Here is a 24,495-nt window from a genome sequence, read left to right as displayed (position 1 = left end):
AGAAGTAATTATAGGCAATAAGCTCTCTGATCTTTGTCTTGGTAATGAAATTTTGGATTTGATGCCAAAAACAAAGGTAACAAAAGTAAAAAAAAAAAAAAAAATGGACTACCTCAACCTAATAACAAAGGAAACCATCAACAAAATGAAAGGGCAACCTATTAAATTGCGAGGAAATATTTGTAAGTCAAGCATCTGATAAGGGGTTCGTAACTAAAACATATAAATAACTCATAATGCAGCAGCAAAAACCAACAACCCAATTAAAAATGGGCAGAGGACTTGAATGGGTATTTTTCCAAAAAAAGATAAACAGAAGACCAACAGACACATGAATAGATGTTCAACATCTCTAATCATCAGAGAAATGCAAATACAATGAGGTACCACCTCACACCAGTTAGAATGGCTAGCATCAAAAAGGCAAGAAATAACAAGTGATGGTGAGGTTGTGGAGAAAAAGGAACCCTAGTGCACCGTTGGTGGGAATGTAAATTGGTGCAGTCACTGTGGAAAAATAGGACGCAGTTTCCTCAAAACATTAAAAATAAAACCACCCTATGATCCAGCAATTCCACTTCTGGGTATTCATCTGAAGAAAATGAAAAGACTAACTCAAAAAAAATCTATGCATCCCCATTCTCACTGCAGCATTCCTTACAACAGCTAAAACATGGCAACAATCGAAGTGTCCAACAGTGGATGGACGCACACACACACTCTCATAAGATATTCAGCCATAAAAAATAATGAAATTTTGCTGTTTCCAACAACGTGGATGGACCTTGAGGGCATTATGTGAAATGAAGTAAGACACACAGAAAAGCAAATACCATATGATTATATTTACATGTTTAGATGGATCTAAAACAAAACCAAAACCAAGCTCATAGATAAAGAGGACAGATTGGTGGTGGCTGGGGGAACAAAGGGAGACCAAGTGAGTGAAAAGGGTCAAAAGAAACTTCCAGTTATGAAATAAACAAGTCATGAGGATACAATGTACAGCATGGTGACTATAGTTAATAATAATGTACTGCATATCTGAAAGTTGTTGAGATCTTAAAAATTCTCATAAGAAAAAATACTTTTGTAACTATGTATGGTGAGAGATGGTAACTAAACCTCTTGTGATAATTTCACAGTATATAAAATACCAAATCATTAGTTTCACCCCTGAAACTAATGTCAATAACATCTAAATTAAAAAACAATCTTGTAGGGGATATTTGTAATCTACAAGAATATAAATTATATTCTAGACATACACTGTATATTGTTCTAGATCATTATAAATAACTTTATTCAAATTTTTAGAATTGATTTCCCCATGAAATGAAAGACAGGGAGAAATTTCAGAACAAGAAACTGTGATAATTAAATTGTGACCTAAACTTGCTGAGATAAAATTACTATCAGTTTAGAACTGAAACAGTGTCGTGCTTTTATTTTTATCTATATTTAGTAGAATAGGTCAAAATTCTTACCATGCTTTTGCTAAAAATTGCTCCACTAGATTAAGACAGTGGAAAAGTGAAATTTAGTGATGACAAATCCTTTCAGCTTTATCTTTTCAGGATTCATCTCATTCTCTTTTGGAGGCCACAGTTATGGAATTCTAAGAGTCAAGTGAAGACGATTCCGCAAGACGCAAGACAGGAAATTCCCCTTAATGTTTAAAAGATGATCATGACTACAGGAGAGAAGTGTGTATATGGAGGGTACTGTGTCTAGTCTTAAAATTTTGCTGCTTCTTTAGTTTCTTAATCTATGTTGGGAGTTGTCCCTTCTAAGGAAACATTTATTAGGTACAATAAAGAGATGAGTTTGGTTACTTCTTTTTTGTTCCTGACAGATTTGCTAAAACAACATACTTCTACAATTTTCTTAATTGTCCACCCCCCCAAATAAAACAAAACAGAAAACAAAACCACAAGACCAGCACTTTGGCCAAGGTTTTCAATCTAGCACTCAATCTTAGAGCAGACCAGAACTTTAGTGGTAACTGAGCCCATTTTTGTTATTAGAAATTGAGACAAAGCTCAGAAAGTTTAGATAAATCATCTAAGACCACTCAGCATGTTATAAAAGCAACTGACAAAATTTACAAAACCTACTACTCTGTACCAGGGTTTATAATTTCTGCCTTGTAAAATTTATTCATAATCTTTACAATACTCCTGAAAGATTATTCTGTATTTTATATGAAAAAAAATGAACCTGAGAGAAGTTACATGACTTACCCCAAACCGCCATTAATTGTATGGAATTTGAACCCAGTTCTGTCGGGCTTGAAAGCTCCTAATACTCCTTCCCCACATCCTGCTGTGTCTCTGGGTAGAGGTGGATCTTTCCCAGAATGCACACATTAGCGTTCTGGGAAAGTTCAGGCTCCTTCCAGCATAGACCATCTACAGAGCAGTTAGTACAGTGTCCTCCTCCTAGCTGCCTCAGAAATCACTCTAAGGAACCAGCAGCAAAATGGTGACTTGGGAGAGTGGCTGAGAAACCCATGGCTGCAGGCAAGGAGCTCGCCCTATTAGAGCAGTGAGTGTCAGAGTTAGCATTTGTGAGAACAGCACAAGAAATTTGCCCTCTTAAATCCCTTTGTGTCCTAACACCTGGTTGGAAGACTAATTCTTTAGTCAGAATTTGTGGGAGTGATAACTATATGATTTACTTTCAATTCAAGCTTTTCTTGCAGTAAGGATACTAAAAATAACTCCTTTACTTGCACTACATAATTGATGGAATACAACGCTTTCCTGCCCAGGTGATGCTGATTAAAGTTGCTTTCGATGTCAAGTGAACATCATAAAGTGTGAGTCTATAAAGATTCAATGTCAAAAAATTCTCATGTTTTACTTTATTGGACATTTGCAAAATGTCCAACAGCTGAACTTAAAAGTGACAAAGGAATGCCAGGATGTGTAAACCAGAAATGAGAACATTCACAGTATGGGTTTAAAAAAAGGATATAGGAACCTAGATCTACTAAATATGAATCATATTTTATCCCATTATTGCTGTTAATAGTTATTCATAGTCACCTGAGATAATAGTACTTATTCTACTGCTCCAATTAATCTACTAAAATTTTAGAAGATTTTGCTGAAGTAATTTTTTTTTTTTTTGCAGTAGTTCTCTATGAATCCCATTTTCCAAAATAGCAAGATGGAATATTTTGTTTTTCAGGTTTATATGTAAGACCAGTATGTAACTTTTGAAAATGCCTTTTTCAATAGATAGACCAATATGAAAATAACTACAGGAATACTTAGAAGTGATTATTCAGGAAGAGAAGTTTAATCCACCAGTTACTAAATGCTAACTTCAATATTTCTGAATAATCGAACACCTTCTCATTTCAATGGTGGAATCTTTTAAACACATCAAACAAGTCAAAAGTGTCATAGTGTGACAATATTATTTGGAAAATTAAAATAAGTTACTCTGTCTGGGTCTAGTTCAGTACAACTGAACAGCTACTATCTTACTACAGAAGAAAGCAGGAGAGGCTTTAAGTGATTTTTTTTTTTTTTCACAAACTAATGATTCTTTGCTATTGTAGAACAGCTTGTACTCAAGGGATTTCAACTCATCACTTGATAATCATGAATTCACTAATGCGTCCTCAGCACATCTGTGAAAAATAGACTTTATTGCTATTTTACAGATGAACAGAATTGAGAATGATCATACAGTAAACTGGCGGCAGAAAGAATCAAGACACAAATTTCAAGCAACAGTTTGTGGAACTCAGAATAATGGTTCCTCAAAGATGGCCCAAATCCTAATTCCCAGAACCTGTAAATATGTTTGGCACCATGACAAAGGAGAATTAAGGTTGCAGATATAAACAAGGTCTTTAATTAGCTCATCTTAAAATAGGGAGACATCCTGTATTATCCAGCTGGGCCTAATATAGTCAGTCACAAGGATCTTTTAAAGTAGAAGAGGGAGGCAGAAGATGAATTCAGAGCAATGTGGAATGAGAAACACTTGACTCATTGTTGTTGGCTTGAAGGTGGAAGGGGAATGTGGCAGCTTCTAGAAGCTGCAAAAAGCAAGGAAACAGATTTTTCCCTCAGAGCCTCCAAGAGAGTATGCAGCCCTGCCCACACCTTGATTTTAGCCCAGAAAGAGCCAGGTAGGGCCTCTGACAAGCAGAGCCGTAAGATAATAAATTTGTGATGTTTAAGCCACCAAATTCATGGTAATTTGTGATAGCAGCTATCAAAAACTAATAGTTGCTTAATCAATTAGGAGTAATTAATACAAACAGCCATTTAAAAAACTATAAAGAATAAACTCAAGCAATGAAAGAATAACATTTAACTTGGAAATGCAAGTCCATTTTGAAGTAATAAAAGTAGAAGCACACAGATTCTTTGGCATAAAGAAAGATGGAAAAGGAAAGAGGTGAGAGGAAATTTTTTTTTTTCCTCTTCCACTGGAATACCAGAAGAGAAAGGAAACTATAAAAAGAACACATTTATCTAAAGGATGAGGTAAGAGTTTTTAAAAGACTACTTGGAATAGCCTTCCAGGAGAAGTTTTGGAATCTTTGTCCCTAGAGATTTTTAAGATACAGAGTGATGGATTTTATCTACCCTGGATGGCTTAGATATATACTCGCCTGATGACAAGGGCTGAGACGAGACATACTTTCCTGGCCTCTTCTGGCGAAAATATTCTACACACACTTGAGTCCATTCAATTCAATACCACAATTATTTACTGCCTCTCTACTCAATCTAAATCATCCTATTATGAATAACCAAAGAATAACATAAACCCTGACTTCAAGAAATCCATAGTTTCGTAGTGAACCAAGGTAAACAGCCAACCCTATGCAGGCTAGACAATGAGAAGAATCATAAGGGTTGGGTACATGTTATATTGATTGAACCTCATTAGATATATAAAAATCAATGTACTCTTATTGATCATAAAACAATATTGTAAGTCTCCACCAGAGACCATCAGAACACCAATTTATTACAATGAGAATTTATCCCAACCTTCCTAAAATTCTGTAAGGAATTTAAAAAATGTTTAAAATTTTAAAGTTTTAAAATTTTACACATGTTTAAAAATAAATTCTTTATTATAGAATTTCAGCTAAAAAAGGCAGAATGATAGAATTAGTGTATCTATTATTGTATCTAAAATGGATCTAGAAGATATCTAGAATATTAAAAATTACCATTTTAGAAGCCTGATATAAAAGAATGGATTTGTACAATAATCAGCAATACATGCAAAAACTACTAAGTGATAATTTGATGGTGAATTTTATTGTGGAGGGATCCAACTGAGACCACCTAAATACACTGAACAGTCTTATCATCACTGACTATGACACCCGTGATTTAAGTGTCTCTTTTCGTGAGTTGTTAGGAAATACACAGTGCCATCTATGAAGTATTTTTTCTCCCAAAAAGCTGGATCCAAATTTAACACAGCTTCCAAATCTACATATTTTTTCCATGGGTGATACAGAATGTAGAGGAACCAGTTAAAAACTACAGAATGGAAGAAACCAGTTAAATGCAGAACATGGACCAGGATGTATGAGCCAAGTGCTCCAGCAAATCAGTGACATTTTCGAGGAGAAGAGAGAGGATTGTCATAGGACAAAAGAGACTTAAAAGACATAACAACAAAAGGTAACATGGAGACCTTGTTTGGATCCTGATCCAAAAAAGAAACAACTCGAAGAAGGCATTTTTAAGATCAGCAGGGAAATTTAAATATGGGTTAGGTATCAAATGATATTGTAGGATTATTATTATAACGCGATAAAGGCACAACATTACTCAAAATATCTCTCATCTGTTAGAGAAGTATACTGAAGGGTTCACAGACTTAAACATACAGTGTCCAGTTATGCTTTAAAATCCTGTAATAAGAAAACTGTGTGTATGAAGGAAACATGGACCAGGATCTGTATTAAAGCTGCATGAGGAAACATGAGGACCCTTGTAATATTTCCTCTCCTTGGATGTCTGAACTTTCCATAATAAAAAAAAAACTTAAAGGACAACAACTGTAAGTAAATAAAGTGTAGTGGGTCCATCTGATTAACTCTCATCATTGAGCTACTGAAAGGCTGGCATATTTATATCGGAAATTTTCTTTCTTTTTCTATGCGTATTATTCACTAGCAATCGGACTTCTCTACCCCTTACTGAACACTTTCCCCCTCTCATGGAAAGAGAGTTTACAACTGAGCAAATTCTCAATCGAAAGAACCAAGGGGAGAAACGATCTTAAATATTACTTCTGTTGCTCAATAAATAAAGGAGCTGTGGACTCAGTTCTGTTAGCATGTGGGCTATAGCTTCCGGGCACTTTTTGTAGTAAAGGGTGAACGTGGTGGGGGAGTACTTGCAAAATTTCAGATTCTTTCATTTACATGGTCAGGGTTAGTGTTGTAACATTGGTGAGAAATGCATAATTCTCAAAAATTTTTTTGGCAACAAACTGTAATGTGTTTGTTTTAAAACAATGATCATAGGTAAAAATCTAGTCTACACATTTAAGTAACAATGTCACTCTCCTGTCTAATTTTAGAGTACAACAGGCTTCTCTATGAGGACGAAAGGGCTGCAGGACAAACTACATTTCTCTTTGACATTCCCTGCGTATACGCATGAATGCCAGATCTGATCTACGATAGTCCAAGTGACAGGGTTAAACACAGCAACTTCATGGAAAGGCCCTGCAGCAATAATCCTAGCAATGGAGCAACATACAAGTATCATCTGATACCATTCAGAAAGCCTTTGAAGGCATTCATAATAGATGATCCCCTTTTAAAAAATGTTATCCTTTTTAAAAAATGTTAGATGTTGGGGCCCCTGGGTAGCTCAGTGGGTTAAAGCCTCTGCTTTGGGCTCAGGTCATGATGACCCTGGGATCGAGCCCCACATTGGGCTCTCTGATCAGCAGGGAGCCTGCTTCCTCCTCTCTCTCTGCCTGCCTCTCTGCCTAGTAGTGATCTCTGTCTGTCAAATAAATAAAATCTTTAAAAAAAAAGTTAAATGATAACATTAACATTAAAAGATGTTAAATTTTTTTAAAAAGTTAGAAAAGGATAAATGTTATCCTTTTTTAAAAAACATTATTTTTTTTGCAAATAATTTTTCTCAACAAGGCTTAACGATGCTTACATCCTCATATTACATTGCTAATGGGATTAAAACCATTTCCAAAGAAATGTAAAATGCTATCATGCCTGCAAAAGCTTTTACTTTTTTCAATCTTCTTAAATTTAAAAAAATGTAATATATTTTCTTTTCTTTTTTAAAGGTACCTTCTCATGAAGAGATGCCCGGAAAACTATGGTGGTTATTTTTCACCAGAAGAATGTAAAGACGAAAGAGGGAGGAAAAGTAACCCAGATAAACAGGCTATGTTACAGAGATGTAAGCATTTTAGCTTCTTTTCCTTACGAAACTTAAGGTCTCTGGTCAGGGATTGTAGTTATAATGGCAATGAAGATTATTATTTCTGCAGCACACGCCAAGTTCTCATTCTGTATTTTTTCCACTAAGAGGCACTATGCTATGTAGGTTACAACAATTATGTAGATGATTTGTAACTCTGGCATTTGGTTTGGCTGAGATGTAGAAGAAAGGGCGTTTGCCTTCAAGATTTATAGTTCACGTGGTACCCATTACCTGTGACCTCTCTTCTTCCCACGCCTGAAACCCAAACATCTTACCGACCACAGCCTCTGTGAATTTCCCTTCTGCTGGAAGAGGGAAGTACTGGTTTGGTGACAAGTTGCTGCCATATCCCAAGAGAAAACCTTCTAATTTTACATTTGGATTTGGACGTAGGAACTTCAAGAGGATGGAGTCGCTCGTGGTATTGATGTGGACTTTCAGGCTTGGCCTTTTACCTAAAAATGGGAACACATAACACAGGGCTGTTATTTTACCACTTTAGTATCCCAGGGCAAGTTTGGGCAAAGGTTAATTGCTAGAGGCATTGTTACTGGAAACCATGCTCTCTACTTAGCTACTGAATATTCCAACACATCTACCCAAACTGCTAAAACATGGGTAATTCTGAGATCCAAAAAAACCAAACTAAGTAACACAGAAAGCAGTCTAGAACACAAAGTAAAATCTTAGGATTTAATATTTGGTAATTTATTATTGAGCAGGTAGATGACATTTAAGGCTACTTTGGGTATCCATGATAGTCAAAACCTTCATTGGATACATATCATCTAGGAAAGTTCAAAGGATCTGAAATTTCATATCAGTAAATTTAACTACTGCACTTTGAAACCCCCCAGCCTCACCAGTGCTGCCCTCCAGCTGTATCCCCACAAGAGAGTGATTTACGTAGAGAGTTGGAAACAAAGGGACACAGGTGGAGGGGGTCAGTTTAAGGAGATTAGGGAGTTCTGAGAGAAGATAAACGGAAGAGAAAGAGCTTTAGGTCTCTTTTGGTGCCCACAGGGTCAATGAGACAACTACATGGAAATGATCCCCAGGAGGTTGAATAATCAAGTGTGATGCTCAGTAACAGAACACCGATCCATCTGGATGTCATCAGTTTCTTAACAATCATTGGATGAACTTCCCCAGAGAGATTGTGCAGAATGAGGAAAGAAAACTTAATTAAATTTCCAAGGCTCTTTTTTCTTTTTAAACTATGTAGGCAACAGGGACAGATTTTCACACTAACCAGAAGTCTTGACCAAGCGGTGAGTAAACAACATTGTCTTCTTTTGTCTTTGGGACCAGAAGGAGCAGAGTTCAAATACCAGCTCTCCAATTTAATTACCAGTGGTGCCTCTGGCTACTCACTGGACATACTTGGCCCTGAATTTCTTGATTTGTAAATTATGAATACTGGTCCACTTTGATGGGTTGTTTACAAAGATTAGTGCAAATGGCACTATCTTGAAGCTGGCACATAGTAATTGCTCAATAATTGGATACTTAATTAAGCCACAGACAGAAATCCAAAACAGCTTTGTAAGATTTTTTTTGTAAATTCGTATTTAACTAATTTGGTAAAAAAACCCAATCTGAACCATATGAGGCCACCAAGTCTTTCTCAAATCTCACTGAATAATATGTGTAACTATTCACATATTTAATTGTAGGAATATTAACATATTTAATTAAGGGGTGCTGGCCAAGCCCCCACTGAAGAGGTCCAGACAACCCAGTACATTTCTAAAATCCAAGGATTTTTTGGATTCTGAAACATGTCTGGCCCCAAAGTTTTAGATACAAATTATAGGCCTCAATTATTTTCTTTCTTTATTCTACAGAGATTTAATATTTTTAGAACATTTTTCCCATTAGAAAGATTGCATTTATTAATTTAGTAATCCACATTTGATTTCTCATGATTCATTTTATTTATATCAATTATATTCATAAGATTTATACTTCATTAATACCAGTTAGTACCTCTGAACAGCATGGCTTCCCAAAGTCATCACACTAAATTTATACTATTCCAGTCAAAATTAGCCTCGTCTGCCTCAATATAGCTACATAAAGGATTCCAATAGGCCTTTGAAAAAAATACAGCTAGCCCCTTCTTGGATACCAAGTTTTAGAAACTACTGTCTTACCTCAGCAGCCAGTACTACTATTTCCAGGTATGTACATAGTTCTTTATACTTCCAAGTATTTGATGAAATTTTCATAAAGTTCAAGATTCTCAAAGTGTTATTCCCACATTTCTGGCAAAATTGAAGCCCAGAGATACTGGGTGTTTTATCCAAATGTAAGGAAGATTCATCTAGTTTAGCTCACCCAGTGCAAATCTCTCATAGTATAATGAAATTGAGGGCTCTTTGTTCTCTGTCACTCTGCAAGTTAAGTGCAAGATCAAAACTGGATCTCAGTTTGCACCAACTGCACTTCCTGCTCTATTTTTATTGAGAATGTCATCATTACCCAATAGAGTAAGGAGAGGCCAACCTTGAAACCATAATGCTCAAATGATGCTAACTGCTAATGTTTTGTCCTAATTTCATTAGATTTTGAAGAGAGGATTTATTCTTCAGCTATAATATAGATTTTGTCCAAGCCAATTTTTCCCTCCTTAGTTATGGGCCTAGAGTCACTAGGCACTAGTGTAGTGACCCTAGAGTGACTCTAGGGTCACTACACTACTTTAGAAGATTGTTAGGTCCCACAGTAAATTAAAACACAGCTGGTCTGTTACCCATCCCTTGTTGGGAAGCAGAGAATAAGGAATATTAGTGCATTTAGGCTATACTCATGTTTGACTAAGAGCCAAGAATCACAGCATCATCACTTTAGACCTTTGCTCATAGGATTTGGCCTGATGTACCACATTACTCTTCCACTTGGAAAGTGGAAAGGATGGCAGCACCAAGTGAGGAGAAGGAAGGTTGTAAACAGAATTACTGACCAACGAAAGCGGAAGTGTTCTCATTTCCTCCACATGGGAATTTTCATGACTCTAATCTTTGTCCTCTTCACTAATGATTTATGTCAGCAAATACGTCAACATCATGTAACTTTTTGAGTGAACTGGCATTTAACTACCCACTTTCTCCAAAATTCCAATTCACACTACTCTCTGGAGCTAAACTTTTAAAAGTCCTCAAAAGGAGAGAGAGGTGCACACAAACAAATCTTACCTTAAAGCAGCATCACAAACTTAATATTTTGAGACTATCATCCCAGTTGCTTTTTTGAAGCTGGAAATTCAAGCCCCTTCATTTTCCTGACACATTACTTCTTCCTTTATTACTTCTCAACATATCTTATTTCTTTTTGGCCAGTATAATCTTCTCACATTCGGCAATGCACTTTCACCTATGCTCACATTGTCACCCAATATAGATTCCCTCTATCTTCTGTCTGTCTTCTCTACACCCCTTCACCTACTCAGTAATTATACCACTGGTCTTTTTGGTGCTCAGCAAAAAGGTAAAGCAATTTTTGCCCTTTCAATCTCATTAAGTTTGTCAAGCATTCCTTCAAATGAATGTTTGGATTAGTATTCAATTTTATACTACTGGACAATTTCCCCTGATATTTTAGGGTATATCTCCATGCATCCTATAATAATTTTTAATCTTGGATAAGTTACTCTTCATTCTGAGTAATTCCAGTTTAATGGTTTAGAACACTATTCATGTGATGACAGTTACCTTTCAATGTTAGTATGAAAACCTCTGGTGAATGACATAGGTAGAGTTAATAGAAAAATAATATAATATAATATAAGCTTAACTAGGAAAACATTTATAGGTAAAATGGCAGATATATTGTCCAGAAAAGCCCCCGAGTACAGAGTAATAAGAATACTAGAAAAATATTTTACTGTATCTTATGAGAAATAAAGCCTACACCAATCAAGAGTGAGACTAAATAAAGAATGTGAAAATTTCAGGAAACCACCACCATTATGGCTGAAAAAAGATTGCACATTGATCAAGTAGAACCTTGGATCTAGGATAGTTATTTCTAATCCTCTTCTTCCGACATCCCAGGGTATCTCTAAACAGTTCAAGGGGCTGTTGTGAAATAACAAAAGAAAAGAAAAAGTCTTTCAAAATCCAATTAGAATTAATTTTCTTTTAATTTTTAAAAATAAATACAAGCCCTGTAGCATTAAAATGACATGTCTGTGTTTTAATAAAATTGTATAGTTGACCCTTGAACAATATGGAGATTAGGGACACTAACCCACCACACAGACAAAAATCTGCATATAGTTTTGACTCCCCCAAATTTAACTACTAATAGCCTACTATTAACTAGAAGCTTTACTGATAACATAAACAGTCAATTAACACATATTTTGTACATGGTATGTATTCTATATTTGTATTCTTACAATAAAGTTAGAGAAAAAAATGTTAAGAAAATCATAAGGAAGAGAAAATACATATATAGTACTATATTTATATATTTAAAAAAACTGTGTGTAGTGGACCAAGTGTAGTTCAAACCCATATTGCTCAAGGGTCAACTGTACTTGTAAAAATTGGCAGTTGGCTGCCGGGTCACAGTTTACCAACTCCTACTCAACATCAGTAGTTTTCAGGGAAATGCAAGTTAAAATTACAGTAAGATACCACACACCCAAGAATGGATAATTAAAAGGCTGTCCATAACAAGTGTTAGGCAGGATTTGAAATAACTGGAGTCCTCATACATTTTTAATGTGAATGTTAAGTGGTATAACCATTTGTGAAAACTGTTGGACAACTACCAAATAACCTATCAGTTTTATTCCTAGGTATTTTTGAGAAAACATGGAAAATAATGCTATGCTAAGCCTTGTATGCAGATATTCAAAGCACCACTGAACTGCACCTAGCCCAAATGTCCATCAGTAGTTAAAGGGATAAACACATTATGGCTTACCCATACAATGGGATAGGACTCAGCAACAAACCAGAACAAATTACTATGTAATTCACCATGGGTGAATCTCTTGTCTGGCATGATATCATGTCACTGTAGCATGGGCAGGACCTTTCTCATCACAAAGTAGCAAGCCTTTCTCAGAGATGAAAGACTTTCCTCTGATTGAAGGTTATTCAATCCTCTTGCCATTATAGCAACTAGTGAAATAGTTTTAATGGTGCCTAATATTATTATTTACATTCAGCAAATGGTACATATATAAAATCAGCAGTCCTTTTTAGCCATGATTATCTTCCTAGAACTGACAAGTCTCAAAGTTTCAAATATATTACATATTCTTCTTACATAATGGATTGCAGGTGGAAAACATTCCAATGTCTTTATGGTCACATCTTCAGTTTACATATTAAGCAGAGAAGTCACTGTCTGACAATGCATTTAAAAATTTCCAAAAGCCATATTTGATGGCATAAATTATATTTAATTAAACTGTAATGTTAAGTTATACAAAACATAATTTTAACATAAGACTTGACAATAATTTAACGTATGCTTTAATTTTTAGAGAGTCAAAAAGAGATCGTATAACAGGCGTGGTACTCAAAGGACTCCCTTTCCTGGTACTATGATCCAAGGAAATGTGTTGAAGGGGAAAAATATCCATAGGGAGTCTCATTAATTTTCCTGTGGCAACCACAGTATGAAGGGAGTGGCCAAAGTCAATTATACAAGAACCTTCAGTTGTTTCTGATCTTTGAATAGAAACGTGTTATCTGTAGTCTATAGCATGGATTTTCTTACCAAAAACAGTAACAAACTGAAAGCCAGTGATATGAGTGGAAACTTCCCATAGCAAAAAAGGATGACAGTTTTAAATATTTTAAGGAGAATAAAGATTAAATGTTTCCATCAATTAAGTACAATTAGACATTATAAAAACTACTTCCCTAGTGCTGTAATAGCAAGATGCTTGTAGAGCTTTCCATTAGAAGAGAGTCTATGTAAAGTGGTTATGAAGATAAAGAAAGGCATGACCCTTTCTGCAGTGACATGATGGCATGCCAGACAAGATAGGTAGAAGGCATTAAATTTGCCTTGTCCTGGTTGTGTATATGGAGAAATATAGTTAAATGTACTCACAAAATAATTCCTATAAAGTCCTTTTAAGGGGCACCTGGGTGGCTCAGTGGGTTAAGTAAGCCTCTGCCTTCGGCTCAGGTCATGAGCTACTGTGCAGTAAACACGTGGCAGTTCTACAACACATCTTCCAGAAATAGGGATGCCACTGACAGTTGCTTGAGTCGTGCATTGCAGAACTCTAAATGGCATCATTCAAACCATCTTCTATTTATGGCCCTATACATTAACCACGCTTGCAAAGACCATGCAGAAATAGTTGCTACTTACAAAAATGGGTGATTTGATAAGGGTAACTGTCTTGAAATTCTCTGAATTCTTCCAATAGGCCTCAGACTGCTCCTGCCCAACCTTCTTACCTCAGGCCTTTGATTTATATCTTCCCTGCCCTCTGATTCTGCTGACACCGGTAATAAGGGATATGGGTGGCAAGGATGCCTTATGTAAAGAGGATAGGAGCTCAGTCACAAACATTTTGGACATTGTGGTTTATAATGTACAAATGAAATTGCGTCCTTCAATATATACAATTCGGGAGATGAATCAGAAATCTAAATAAGAACTACAGATTAAAAGAGATTTGGGGCATTCAGGAGATGGTGAGTTAGTAACACCCAGCTTTAGAGATGAACAGCAGGCATCCCTACTTGTGTTTTATTAACTCAAGTCTAAAAGCACAAGGGGAAGATCCCGATGAAAATAGTTTAGATATATATAAAATGAGACTTTTATAAAACTACAGAAAAAAATGCATTTTTTAAAAAGCACAGAAAAAACTGGGTAGAAGTCCCATAAGGCACATGAACAGCTGCCGGAGTGTGGGAATGGGGCCTTTAAAAAAAACTCTGAACTAGACACATACACACTTGATGTGAGCCCAAAGCTCAACCTACAAAGATTCGTGATCTCTGCTCTAGTGCAAGCAGAATAGCGTGTTCTCTCTCCAGTGCCTTGTGGCGAGTTTGCTATTGGAAGACATGTTCCTGCATGTAACATGTACATTCAGAGTTTAGGAAATAAAAAGTCCTGGTTCACCGGAAGAGCTCCCTTTATAAAGCCACACCCAAACTATTGCCATTGAGCCATAACTCCCAGGTGTTGACTAGTTAACTTTATTAGGGTATTATGGTCACCAAATACCTGGAGAATGTTTACTATTGAATTTAGAAAAAAATGACATTTTGCTAGAAATCTGAGAGGGAAAATGTTTTCTTCCTAAGAGCACTTTATTTCTGTTTTCCTAGCTGCTTGTATAAGTGAGTTCCATTTCAGCTAAAACAACCACAGTTTCCACCTTGGTCAGAATTCCCAGTGCCCTGATTCCTCAGGCCAATACTTCACCGTCTGGTGACTTTGGATGACTGAATGAGACAGACTGAACCTGCCAACGTTGACATTTCAGCGCCACTTGGCAGGACTAATAATTTTACCAAAGGAGCAATAACTTCATTACCTACCTTGTAATCCAACCAACAGCCAAGCAGGAAAATTACTTTTCATAGACTACCTTCTAAATCAACAGCCTTTCACTCTTAGGGAAAAATCTCATCCTGAGCTATACGCTGTTGTCACTTGCATACACACCATCTATCTAATTATCCTAAAATTACTCTTTAAACTCTAGAGCATGTTGAGGGTGGGGGGCAACCATATGCAGCAAATAATCACATATTTGCTATAAGGAAAGGGAGGCAGTGGCATGGTTTAACTTCACCAAAATCTAAATAAATTCTGCATTTGCCTTGGGAAGTATGTATATCCATTCATCTGCTTTTCACTTTATTCCTTCACTACCAGGCACTAGGCATTAGTGATACCAATTCAAATATGACTGTCACAGCACAAAGATTAAGCAGTCTGGTAAGTTAGGCAGATGGGTAAGTCAATGATTTCAGTGCAACATCATTCCTACAATTATTACCATGTGGCTACAACAGAGGAACTCAATCTGATGGCAGACGGATAAAGGATGTACAAGGAAAGTGTCCCCTTAGCTTTGTTAAACTAGTGACAAAAATTGTTTTCATTACATGAAAAATGCCAAATGCAAGTAGGGAAGTAGATCTCAAAGTCTACTTTATAATACTTTACCTACCGCTTTAGATAATTCATATAATCTTATTATTTTTAATACATATAAAATAAAAAGAAATCAAACATGCTAAAAGACTTAATAAAACTCATTTCTCTTCTTTTTTGCTCTGTTCTGATCTTTCATGAAATCTCTGGAGTTGATCAGCTTAATTCTCTTGCTATGTAAAGTAAGGAGTGATAACAATTGGTATTCTGGATGGAAGGAAGGATAGGTTCCAGACCAGGATTCTTCAAAGAACCCCCCCCCACCGCCCCCCAATTAGAGCATCTGCATCAGCTGGGAACTTGCTAGAAGTATACATTCTCAGACTCCACTCCAGACTTCTTGAATCAGAAACTTTGGGATGGAGGTAGCAATCTGTATTTTAGCAAATTGGGTAATTCCGACACATACTCAGATTTGGGAACCATAACTCTTTGAAAATAAATAAAATTCATGGGCCCAATTTCTTTTGAAAGAGATTTACAGATACACAGTATCAGAGAAAAAAAGACCTCAGCTGCCAAGCTATTAAATTTCCTACCATGAGAATTATACATATTTTTTGATCTGTGAACAAACTATTAGAATTTTCTAGAATTATAAATTCTGGAGACTTGTAAGGTAAAATATTTAATAATATTTGGAAAATTTCTCTGGCTTCTAACATCAGTTATAGGGCTTTATATGTGTTTGACCAATCTATTTAAAGATTTAGAAGTACGATGAGCTAACATTATAAAAATTTGGGGGCACCTGGGTGGCTCAGTGGGTTAAAGCCTCTGCCTTCAGCTCAGGTCATGATCCCAGGATCCTGGGATCAAGCCCACATCGGGCTTTCTGCTCAGTGGGGAGCCTGCTTCCCCCTCTCTCTCTACCTGCCTCTCTGCCTACTTGTGATCTCTGTCTGTCAAATGAATAAAAAAAAAACTTAAAAAAAAAAATTCAAACAGAGAAATGTTGCAAGAATCATGCAATACACATCCATAGAGCCACCATCCAGAGACAATGATGTAAATCTTAATCTATCTCTTTCATCATATTTATCTACCTCTCTATCCATCCATCAATCCATCTTATTTTTAAATGGATTTCAAAATAAATTATATTTCAGTATTCTTCACTCCTCAAATTCAGTAGGTATGTCATTAACTAGAATTCAGTACATTTTTGAGATAAAATTTATATACAAGAAAATACATAAATCTTAACTCTACATGGCTGATTTTTCCACCTGCCATATATTTATGCAACCCAAACCTAGACAAGATTTAGAATATTACCTTCACCTAGAAAGTCTCCTTATTCCTCTACTGGTCTATTTCCACCCCATGCTTCCACCCCAGAACAAAACAACTTTTGTTCTGATTTTTACAAAGCCATAGATTAATTTTACCTGTTATAGACTTCAGTGAGATGGAATCCTATGATATGTACTCTTAAGTAAGGCTTCTTGCACTCAATTCAAGTGACTTCTTGCATCATAATATTTTGGAGATTTGTAAGTTTTATTGCATGTATCAGTAGTGGTTTTGCTGTTATTTTCACTGAGCACTATCCAGATAATTATTAAAGTCAACATTTTAAAATATTCCTGTGTCTTCAGAGTATCAACCTCTCTTGATTTACTGTTTTTTAAAATGTTGATTATACTGTAATAAAATTTTCACTGAGAACAAAGGAAAATTATATATATATATTTTTTCCAAATATTTATTTACCTTATACTATTTGCCAGAAAGATAAAACTATACTCTATTATTTATAATAGCTGCTTAATTTTTAAGACTTAAATTATTAACAGTAAATGCAGATAAAACTATATAATGATTTCATCTTCACCAGAATGCTGAATACTAGTTACTGATACACAGTATCTTGGATATCTTTCCCTCTCACTCCCAGCTAATGAAATGCCAGGCACCTTTTTAATTTTTTTTCAAGATTTTATTTATTAATTTGACATAGAAAGAGATAGTGAGAGAGGGAATACAAGCAGGGGGAATGGGAGAGGGAGAAGCAGGCTTCCCACTGAGCAGGGAGCCTGACGTGGGCCTTGATCCCAGGACCCTGTGATCATGACCTGAGCCAAAAGCAGACGGTTAATGTCTGAGCCACTGAGGTGCTCCCACCAGTCACCTTTTGACAACAAAGTGTAATATTGACTTTCCTATGTCTAAGAGTATTATTCACCGATACAAAAGTGGTTAAGTTTAAACATGTGCCATTTAAAAAATTGCTTGTCCTAACAATCTCAAAATGATCTAGTACCAAAAAATAAATAAACGGTCATTTGTATTATTTTCCCTCCACTGGTCAATTTTCCAAAAGGACCGATACTCCTTTTTTTTTTTTTTCTTACTCTCAATAACTTCAGTACTAACATACATTAAGTTCCACTAAGTAGAAATCAAGTTTAATCAAAGTACTACTTTATAGGACAAAGCGGAAAATGTACAACTTCCACCCGCACTGTAGGAAATCCTCCACATACAAGATCACATATTTCCATTGTGAAACATTGTCTCACGGAGTATATCAGAAATACTCTTGATAAAAATGAAGTTTCCTGTCTCCTAAAAAACTGTCTAAGCACTAATAAAACTTTCTTAAATAAATCTTGCTTTTACTGCAAAGTCTTGTAAATAAAAACAAGAGATGTAGCTAGAATAAACGGTTTCATTTGCCATCATTGTTTAGACGTTTGAAATCTTCATGAATTTTAGTTTGTTCAGTTAATAAATACCCAATGCTGATGATATACAACTGCTTATTTTGAGATTTCACAGTTTCAAAAGCCTTCCATATACTAGAAGACAGTGGCTAAACCATCAGGACAGTTTGATCAGGTAGCTTCATGAACACGGGAGGGTGGGTCATGAGACTTCTGAGTCTCTGGGAAGAGCCACTTCCTAACGACCCCAAAGTAAGTCATTCCATTCTAATAGAGGGGTTCTGACATCAACTTTGCCTTTCACTGTGTTTGACCTGGGTTGTTAATTAATTAATCTAATTAATTCTCTAATTAATTAGAGAATCCCAAATCCATTTTCAATCTTATGTTCAAGGATATCTCTAATACTTCATCCAGACAAAATAATATCTTCCTATTAAAATGCAGAAAATAAAACAGAAAATGAATTTTATTTATAGAAACACTATGCTAATAATTTCCAGATAATATTTATTTTTTATATAACTCCCCAAATTTAACAAATATGAAAAAGAAAATAGTTTCACAGACATATAGAAAGAATGTATGTGACTGTCACAAATATTATTAAGTTTGTGAGGTATGTATAATTATGCCCCATAATATTCACCTATTGTAAATAATTTTTAAAAATTCAGTAATTTTTGGAAAATTTTAGAATTTATTAAGTCTACCACAATCCAATTGGGGAACATTCCCACCACTCTAAAACTTTCTCCTGTATCCATCTGTAGTCAACAGGCATACCCTTAACTCCCACTCTTAGCTCCAAGCAACCACTGGTCTGCTTTCTGCTTTTCTTGTAATTTAATATAAATGGATTTATACAAAATATAGTCTTTGTGTCTGACTTTTATCAGGTGGTACGGTGTTTATGAGATTCATTCAGCCATGGTGCATCATTAGTTCATTCCTTTTGATTGCTCGATAACATTTCATTTTGTGGGTCACATTTTGTTTATCCATTTCCTCAGTTGATGAATAGTTGGATTACTTCCAGTTTGGGGTTATTATGAATAATGCTGCTATTATGAATAATGCTACAAGTATTTGCGTGGACATGTTTTCATTTATCTTGGATAAATACCTAGGTGTAAAATAGCTGGGTAGCATGGTAACTTTATGTTTAAATTTTTAATAAATTGGCAAAATTTTCCATTTTTGTAATATTTTAAGATTATAAATATTACTCTTGCCTGAGGCCAACATCAAGTTGTGAACATCCAGAAAATGAACTATATTGTTTTTCACTATCACTAAATATATGTTACATAATATTTTCTATAATAAAATCAATAAATTCTGAGATTTCTATCTGTGGTCATTAATGAAATGAGACCACTTAACTTGTTACAATAATTATTTAACATATAGCAACTTTAATTTATCCCAAATGCAAGACATGAGCTTGCAAAATAGTAAGATAGTTACTGACATTCATAGCAATGACTACGATACAGGATAAATTACCAAGTTGTCTTCTGTCTCTAGACATTTCCACTTTAAGAATTTCTTAGCCAATACCAATTATGCAAATATTTGTCAAACAGAGAATTAACCAATTTTGGAGAGACTGACTTTAGTCAGTTATCAACTGACTTTAGTTAGTTATCAACTGACTTTAGTTAGTTATCAACTCTGGCCTTGTGAACCAAATGACTTAGCTATTTATCTACATAGTCAGAAGAACCTATATAGTACAAACTATGGTAACTGGGGATGTATTATTATTTTGATAATATTTGTCATTGTCTCTTTTCCAATGAATTAAAATTTGTACAGAACTAAAACATTTTGAATTTCTAAAATGTTTTTCAGTATTAATAAAATATGCCTTATTGTTAACTCTTCTGGTAGATTGTGATTCATGTAGCATTTTCTAGGTGAGAAAAAGCAAACCAACTTGCCTTGAAATCATGGCCTTCCAGTCTGACATTATTAAAATATCCCAGCCTGCATGGTGGATGGGACTCAAGTTCAAGTCTAGGCACTTAAAATAGGATTCCGTAATATTTATCAAATGTTAATAAAATTTAACTGAATGCACTATTTGGGGTAAAATCTTGACCTAAAATTGTAGAAATAAAAAGAAAGTCTTCCTCATAACTCTTTTATGTGACTTTTTTTTTCTTTTTCCTTCATTTAGAGCTTCAGAGATGTGATGAATTGCTCCCACTCCATTCCAAATTCTAAACTGGGAGATGAAGAAGTGAGATTGTCCTTTGAGTATTGCAAGTACTATGCACAGGAGATTGTCCTGTAGACACTGAAAATGGGAATAGGTCAATTCCCACTGGTTACACCATTTCCTAGCATGGGGTGAATCCATTTGGTTTTAAGTAGAGGAAAAGAGGCCAGGAGACAGAATCAAGAACCAAAGTAAGTTGAAGTTGAGATAGTAAACTGTGAGGTAACAGCAGCTCTGAAGCTGATAAAAAAGAAAAAAATACCTGACAAGGTAGCTTATTGGTACCAGGAAATAGACAAAAGGGATACTAGTGTTGCACTGCAGAGGCGCCCAGCCCTTCTAGAGATCCCCAACTCCTACGACTCCAGGAAGTGACATAGGTAAAGGGTGGCTAGAAGTTAGTCAAAGTTTCTATGTACATCTGGGGTGAGGACAGAGGGCAGAAACAGTAACTGGTGCCTTTAGAGATACTAAAGAAGGTCAGTGCAGCTGGGGAGTATTAGGACAAGAGGCACACGGTGACAATTCAAAGGACAAAAGAGGACCTATAGGCCACATTAAAAGATCTGTCATTGTTTTAAAAGCAGTTCTAAAGTATTTTCCTCCACTAAGCTACACACACACAAGCACATACCCAGTTTGAGGAATGAATAATAATACAAAATTTAAATCTTAGACACTTCTAAAATACATCCACATGGTAGAAATCTTGTCTCACATGCCCTTAGCAACAAGCAACTCAAGTAAAATGCTCAGAGCAAAATTTGTTTTAAGTAGGAAAAAATATGCTATTTTTAAATGAAAGAAATCAAAGATATTTTACACATAGATTACAGTTTAACTGGACTGCCATTAATACAGGTCCCTCCCGCAAACATCAGATATGTTATTAAAATCATTTGTTATTGTGACCAACTCAGCCAGATTTATTTGCGAGACAAGGAAATAAAAGCTTACCTCTCTTAAAAAAGCAAACAAAAAAGGCAATTGTTATTAATTCTATTCTTTAGCCAAAAGCTAAATGAAAACAAAGCAACTGGCTCTAATTGACTCTGTTGGCAGGAACAGCCCGAGAAGTATGCCTGAGAAGAATTACAACTTACTATAATTCTGTGTTTCCCAAATTATTCCTTTATTGCACTCTATCCCAGGCTGGTAGCACATTTCCTATTCTGCTGCTCTCATATTTTCATCTCCTTCCCAACTACTGCAGTAATAATCCCTGCATGGATTTTTAATTTAAAAATTATACAGATGATACACATTTATTCCAGTTAACAAAATTAAAGAGTTGCAAAAGAGATAAAATTTGTTTTAAAAACTTTGTTTAAAAATTTGTTTTAAAAACTTTTATTTTTAAAAATTTTAAAATTTGTTTTAAAAACTACCCATTATCCAATACACAGTGATGACTTCGGTAAAGATTTTTAGTATCTCCTTCCAGATACGTTTTCCCTGGGTATGACAAATATGACAACTTACAAAGATAAGATTATATTTTGAGTGATGTTTTATAACCTGCACTTTCCTTAACATAAATATACTTCTGTATACTCCTTTTTACCGACCACATTACTTTTAATTATTTATAGGAATCTTCCTTTGATAATAGATAAACATGCCATTTCAGCTCTGTGAGTTAGTAGAATTTATTATTTCAATAATTTCACAATTAGCTTTATTTTGGCAAAATTTGTTATTCATTTTAGAGATGAGGACTTGATCTTATAAAGTTTGTATAACTAGTTTGTGCCTATTTGTTTCTAATCACATTTGAGATCTGTCATATTTAATCCATTGACAATTAGATAAACTCATTGTATTGTTTGTGAGATTACTGCTAACATTTTCAGGCTATGGGGATGATGATATTTTTATGTCCTGGAGATTCTCTGTCTCCTCCTATGAAGAGTGGTATTTTAGGAAGAGAGGACTGTTAGTGGGAAGACAGAGGGTTTGGAGTCAGAATACCTTTGTTCAAGTCCCAAGTTAAACCCGCAATTGCCCTAGTTATTTAAATAGTTAACGGCTGAATGCCACATTCTTCCCTATAAAATAGTATTAATCCTACACAGCTACTGTCTCAGAGTTGTTGGTAAGATTAGTGAAAATTCTTTAAGAAAACAAGTACGACTGTACAACTCAGTGATAGTTGTTACTGATGTGACCTGATTCTTGTTTTCCTTTCAATTTGGCTCTACTTTGGATTTTTGAAGTTCTTTGCATTTCAACCAAATATTCATTCTGTAAATAAAGACATAACTGATTCTAAACTACACAAGGACATGGTCACTGGTACAGAGAGAATAGTTAACAAACATTTTTTTGAATGAACAAACACATACAATACATTTCTTAAATGAGTAATATTGTGTTTGATAGGAATCATTGCTAATATACAAATGAGCCTCCTCAAAGAAGATGCATTATAGTGGAGGATATGAACTTGCAAGAGTTATTACTCACACTCAATTACTCAATACACTCAATATACTCAATAAATTCTACATAGAGGAACAAGCCTCAAGCTGAGATAAGTCAGAGGAATGATGACTGATTAGAAAGGGAAGGGTCAAGAATGGCATTATAGGAAAAATGACAAGTGAGTCGAGTCTTGAATGTCAAGAAGGTCTTGTCCAGAAAACAGGAGGAAGAGAATGTCAAACCGATAAAAATTAAAGTGGTGTGTTTATATGCTGATGTCTGTGACAATCTGTTCCCCAAGACACTGGATATGGTCTGTGCTACCAAAACCTCTTGTTTAAAACAGTCTTTCCATCCACCTTCTAATTTAAAATTAATAGAAGATCATAAACATCTGATGCCATTTCATATCATTTCTACATGGAAATCTTTCTTCTGAGTGGGGAGTTATTTTTAAGGGTTCGAAACATCAAAAAATATATTCGCTCAAGTTCTGTGGTGTCCATCCTATTCCAGGCATCTCGTACTAGTCATCCAGGGTCACCTGATGTCCAGTTTTATGAAGCTGGGACAGCATGGCCAGAGGTCATGATGCTAAACCAAGCATGCTAAATTCCACCCCCATTAAAGATGAAGAGATGCACCTCAGTCCTCTCTAATGAGCAATGGTGGATTAACTCTTCCCATTTACCTTGATAACCACTAATCATTTATGAGCAGCTAAAAATCTGTTATTTCACACAGTAGCATTAGAACAATTTCACTGGTTTCAGTGATTCTAGAAAGGTCTTGAGACAAGTCTAATACAGATTGGAGAATTCCCTGTTTCAGACATTTAAGTTACCATTCTCCATAATTTCTCTATAACATTTAACACCTTTGACCTCCTCAATGCATGTGCTTTCACATTTGCATCCAAATGTACACACACCCAGCCACCCATACCCATAACCACCCATGCACCCACCTTGGTTTCACTGTGTGACACAATGGTATTCTCAATCTGATTTTTCTACCACTTCTCCATCTCTCTCCTTTACTTTTCTTCCTTTTCTAACCCTCATAACTTGGAAATTCATTAGATTGAATATTTTGCTCCTTCAGACAACTCCTCTGCACCCAAGTCTTCAATAAGACAACCGTTAACTACTATGTAACTTAGCTTACTCCGAGATCTGCTACTCTACTTCTGAATGCTCACTCAGTTTTAGTCCTCCAGACTTCCTGGACTACTGATATGGTCATTGAGGACACCAAAACCCAACTGCCGGAAGCTTCAAAAACTAATTTGCTTCTCTGCTTTCCCTACTCCCCTTCTTCTGCCATAGTCTCAGGCACCTGCATCACGTTTTTCTCATTCTTCAAATATAGTTCTCCCAGACCCCCACGTAGGGTGGCCTTATCAGGATTTTCAGAGTTAGCCTGAAAACACCATCCAATATTACCCATTTTTTGTGATTACCAAACTCACCACCTCTCCCATCTATCCTTCCTAATATTTCCAGGTGAATAATCATGCAATCCTGCTTTGTTATGCTACCCCTTCACCCCCTCTACCACTAGC

General features: G+C 35.5%; 1 protein-coding gene across 16 annotated transcripts in view; it reads right to left on the bottom strand.

The window, feature by feature from the left end:
- Positions 1-24,495, bottom strand: part of ABI3BP (ABI family member 3 binding protein) — a 252,672-nt gene that overhangs the window by 181,144 nt on the left and 47,033 nt on the right. For all 16 annotated transcript variants that reach the window (XM_059392066.1, XM_059392067.1, XM_059392070.1 and 13 more), the window contains exon 2: positions 7,733-7,912. In XM_059392066.1, the coding sequence (XP_059248049.1) occupies positions 7,733-7,912 (180 nt within the window). The remainder of the gene's footprint in view (positions 1-7,732; positions 7,913-24,495) is intronic.

The sequence above is a fragment of the Mustela nigripes genome, chromosome 2 (assembly GCF_022355385.1).
Source record: "Mustela nigripes isolate SB6536 chromosome 2, MUSNIG.SB6536, whole genome shotgun sequence".
Taxonomy (NCBI): Eukaryota; Metazoa; Chordata; class Mammalia; order Carnivora; family Mustelidae; genus Mustela; species Mustela nigripes.
Note: the sequence above shows the minus strand (reverse complement) of the source record. Positions and strands in the feature narration are given on the sequence as shown.